This window comes from Gavialis gangeticus, unplaced genomic scaffold (genome assembly GCF_001723915.1).
Source record: "Gavialis gangeticus isolate Ggan-Ray unplaced genomic scaffold, GavGan_comp1, whole genome shotgun sequence".
Taxonomy (NCBI): Eukaryota; Metazoa; Chordata; order Crocodylia; family Gavialidae; genus Gavialis; species Gavialis gangeticus.
This window is the reverse complement of record NW_017729032.1, coordinates 35,132,986-35,136,878: the sequence shown is the minus strand read 5'-3', so window position 1 is coordinate 35,136,878 and position 3,893 is coordinate 35,132,986. Positions and strand designations below refer to the sequence as shown.

Sequence of the window (3,893 nt, the reverse complement as noted above, 5' to 3'; positions counted from 1 at the left end):
CCCCCCCACACACACACACACACCCATCTACCACTGCTGCCCTTCTGCCACTTCGTTACCTTCCCCACCCACTGCTGTCGCTTCTCTGTTATCTTGTCCCCCTCGCTGCTCCAGCACCGCATCACAGCTTGCACGGCTGAGGAGTTGGCCCGGCTAGCACTGCATGGAGCCAGCCGAGAATTGCGGGGCCTGGGCCAACTCTTGCTGAGTCCTGTGGTCCAGTAATGCAGCTGGGAAACCACGTGGTGCCAGGTCAGCTGGCGGGTGGGTGGGGAGAAGTGGTGGCGGCAGGCAGGAAAGTAGGGGAATGGCAGTGGCAGGAGCGGGGTGGGGGCAGGCATGAACATGGGGCTTGAATTAGAGGCTAAAAATTAGGAAATTTTTGAGGGTGTGTACATCATCTTATCTCTTCCTTTTCCCCCGTACTCTGCAGTAGTTTCTAAGTTCTTGGGGCAGCTATTGATGGCATTTGTCAATTTTTTTTGAGAGTAGGTGCTAGCTCAAGAGGAAATATGTCTAGCCATTGTTTAAGAAACCTTATCAACACTGACTCAATCATTAGCCTGCTCTTCCTTTCATGGGCAGGATGAAACAACTAAACAATGTACCAGATTTTCCTGACTTTTGCCAGTTGATTTTTAGGCCTGAATATGGTGTAGAAAGTGCATTTTAAAGACGGGAATGTAGATTTCTCAGTGGAGATATTAGGTGCCCAGTTTGAATAGCCACTGTCCGTGTCTACCAGGAAGAGTAACTGGAAGTTATCTACAAAGGCAGCTTCCAGTTGTCTCTGTGATCTTGTTATCTCACGGAAAGGGGAGTTGCGGGTAGCGGAGAATTGGCTGCTACAGTCCTTTTCAAGGTTACAATGAAGGTAGCTACTATGAAGAGTTTAATTTATTTTATGAAGAGTTTTCTCTATGCATCACAGTTTTTAGTGTACTGAGCCCATTTTTTTATGTAAATTTGGTTACTTTAAAATTTTGTTTTCCAGCAACTGGTTATTGAAAATGCCAGAGAAAAAATCCTGAGCAACAAATCGCTTCAAGAGAAGCTTGCAGAAAATATTAATAAATTCTTGGGCAGGTAAAAAAAAAAAAAAAATGTATGCATGAAATCCTGACCTTCTGTGCCCAATTTATTTCCAAATCCTTTATAAACTGTTGTTAATTGTGTTCCAGTGATGGCAGTGTTACTCAGGCTCCCAAACAAACCGACAGTGGCCTTGCAGAACAAGAGTCTGCAATTGATGAAATCCTTGGACTTCAGGTACTCATGCACTACTTAGGCATGAAAAAAAAATTATATAAGAGCTTTTTTAAGGCCATATTTAGTTGCAAATCTACAGGTTTTAATGGTTGCACTCACCAATGCAAATACAATTTGCTTAACAAATAACTCAAGTACAGATGGAAAAATTGAGGAAAATTAGGATTTAAACTGCACTTTTCCAAGTAGTAGGAATCCATCCTGCCACTAGATCTAGGGACTGTATCTTTTACCTAGTTGGTTTAAATAAGAGTTGTCATTCTGAAATGTACGCATGAAAAAGTGCTAACAGTGCATTTCACGTTTTAGAATCTGAATTGTACTTGAAAGCAAAATATTGGGATTATAATTGATATTTCCTTAGCTTTTGGCTAGGGAGGTCATGATGAAAAGCGTGATTTGTGCCAGTATAAATGCATGGCTTATTATTAATTTAAATCTGTTTTTCTTAACTTTTATATATGAATATTTTCATAATTATACTTATAATTATACTTGGTGTCTAATATCTTCCATGAATGCTTTCCCAAATTCTCATCACTTTTTTAATGCATTAAATTTGTAATGAAGAATACTTCCTGTTTCAGTTAATTCAGATTGTACTACTAAGTAAAATGTTACTGATAAGAATAGTTTGTTTTATATCGTAGGAGGGGTTTTTTTTAGCAGATCAATTTGTAAATCAGTTCTGTGATTTATTGCATGTCAGGGTGAAATCCATATGTCAGAAGAAGCAATACAGGACATCTTGGAACAGACGGAATCAGATCCAGCATTTCAAGCTCTCTTTGACTTATTTGATTATGGTAAGTTATGCTTTCCCTGTTTGAGCACTGTTGCAAAGCATGGACTTTCAAAGTGTTGCTTGAAAAAGCAAAACCTAACCAAGGAGATGGATTGCATTTGCCTTGCTGTTCAGTGTTTTATTCAAATATATCTTTTACCTTTCTAGCCTGGCTGGGGATAATCCTAGTAAAATATTACTGCAAAAATGAAGATATTTTTAAGTTATCAGTGGATTTCTAGTGAGAATCTGAATTTTGTGTGTTGTCATAATTTGGACTTTTAAATGCAAGCTTTTTATGTAAATTATGTTAGTTGAAAATTGCATGCGTTTAAGCTGAAACTGTTAATTCTGTGTTCACATTGTTGTTTTATTTTGAAATAGGTAAGAACAAAACTAATAAGAATTTACCTCATGGTGTTTCCAGTCAGAGTGGAGTTGAAAGTACAGTTGTGGGGGAAGAAAATAATCTGAATACCCTTGAAAGTTCTTTAGAAACCGAAGAAGTTAGTAAGTGGTGTTTATTATCTTCCTGTATCCATTTTGTCCTTAACAAAAATACCTGCAGGTAGTTGATTCATTCTGAAATTCAGGGCTTAATATTGCCACAATCCTGCAACTTACAAGGCGTGGGAAACTACTGATCCTCATGTACAGTGGTATAAAAGCTAGGGACTCAGGCAGCAGAATAGTCCCCCAAAACATTGTAAATTTTGCTTGACGATGCCATAAATTAATCAGATGAATGTTGTAGACTTCAAATTTGTATTTCCATTCTGAATGAGGAGATAGCCCTCCCAAATATACAGTTGGTCTAATAATAATTATAACAAAAAATCTAGGTCCATTGTTCTGTGTTGGGTCCTGTGAAGTATGCAAGATAAAATGTGCTAACACTTTTCCCAGGGCATAGCTGTATGTGTCTAAGTTAACTGTGAGTTATAGTCCAAGGAAAAGCCTGTCAGCTGTGCGTTCTCACTGTTGTGTTGCTAGTGTTTTTTTGACTTAGGTCAAAACCTGGAACAATCAGGCCTGCCTGTTTTACAGCTTCGTTGTCCTCTGGTTCTTTAGAGGACCTCTGGTTCTTCGTTGTCCTTGGGTTTGACCCAGATCAAAGTAGGAATGGCACAGCCATTTATAGTCACACTTCCAAGTCACGCTTCCAAGCTGCAGTCCTGCTTCTTTGCCAGTAGGTGGTAAGTGAGAGCACACAGCCTGATAGGCTTGTCCCTGAAATGAACTGTAATAACCATATAGACATGAGAGGATGTCGTGTGAAAAAGAGTTAGTGCATTTTATCTGGTATACTTCAAAGGGTCTTGAAGTGGGACAGTGGTTATGTACATCTATAAAATTTTGGGACAGAAGGCTTTCTCCCAGGACAGAGATGGGATGTTTGTTTATAGTTATGAATAGTCATTCCTTTGTTCCAGGAAAAACCCTCTTCCTGCAGTTATCAACTATTTTAGGCTCAAGTGTCCCCTAAGAAAATGCCAGCTCTTAGTCAAAAAAAAACCCAAGTGAAAATTACAGAAAAACAATACAGCAGTTTTTCTGTTGCAGAGGGGTCAGAGAGACTGCAGCAGCTCACAATGTTTTTAACACTATGGATTCTTACTTGAAATCTCTGGGTTTATCTTGTGAATCATGTTTGCACAACTAACATTGTTATCATTGTGTAGCACCCTTGAAAGGATCTCTAGGCATTTCAGGGTGCTCTGCCATACTGGATGAAAATCACTGCTTTAGTCCCAGGGTTGTAAAGGTGTACAAGTCCATCGTCCCACTTTAGTCCTTCTGAAAGCTCAGCGGACAAACAAGTAAGAGATGGGGATAAGGG

General features: G+C 39.3%; 1 protein-coding gene across 1 annotated transcript in view; it reads left to right on the top strand.

The window, feature by feature from the left end:
* The window catches only part of LOC109302221 (protein NPAT), a 71,169-nt gene that overhangs the window by 51,102 nt on the left and 16,174 nt on the right, over positions 1-3,893 (top strand). The window contains exons 9-12 of the mRNA XM_019523785.1: positions 995-1,086; positions 1,182-1,269; positions 1,979-2,075; positions 2,438-2,563. Coding sequence (XP_019379330.1) covers positions 995-1,086; positions 1,182-1,269; positions 1,979-2,075; positions 2,438-2,563 — 403 coding nt within the window. The remainder of the gene's footprint in view (positions 1-994; positions 1,087-1,181; positions 1,270-1,978; positions 2,076-2,437; positions 2,564-3,893) is intronic.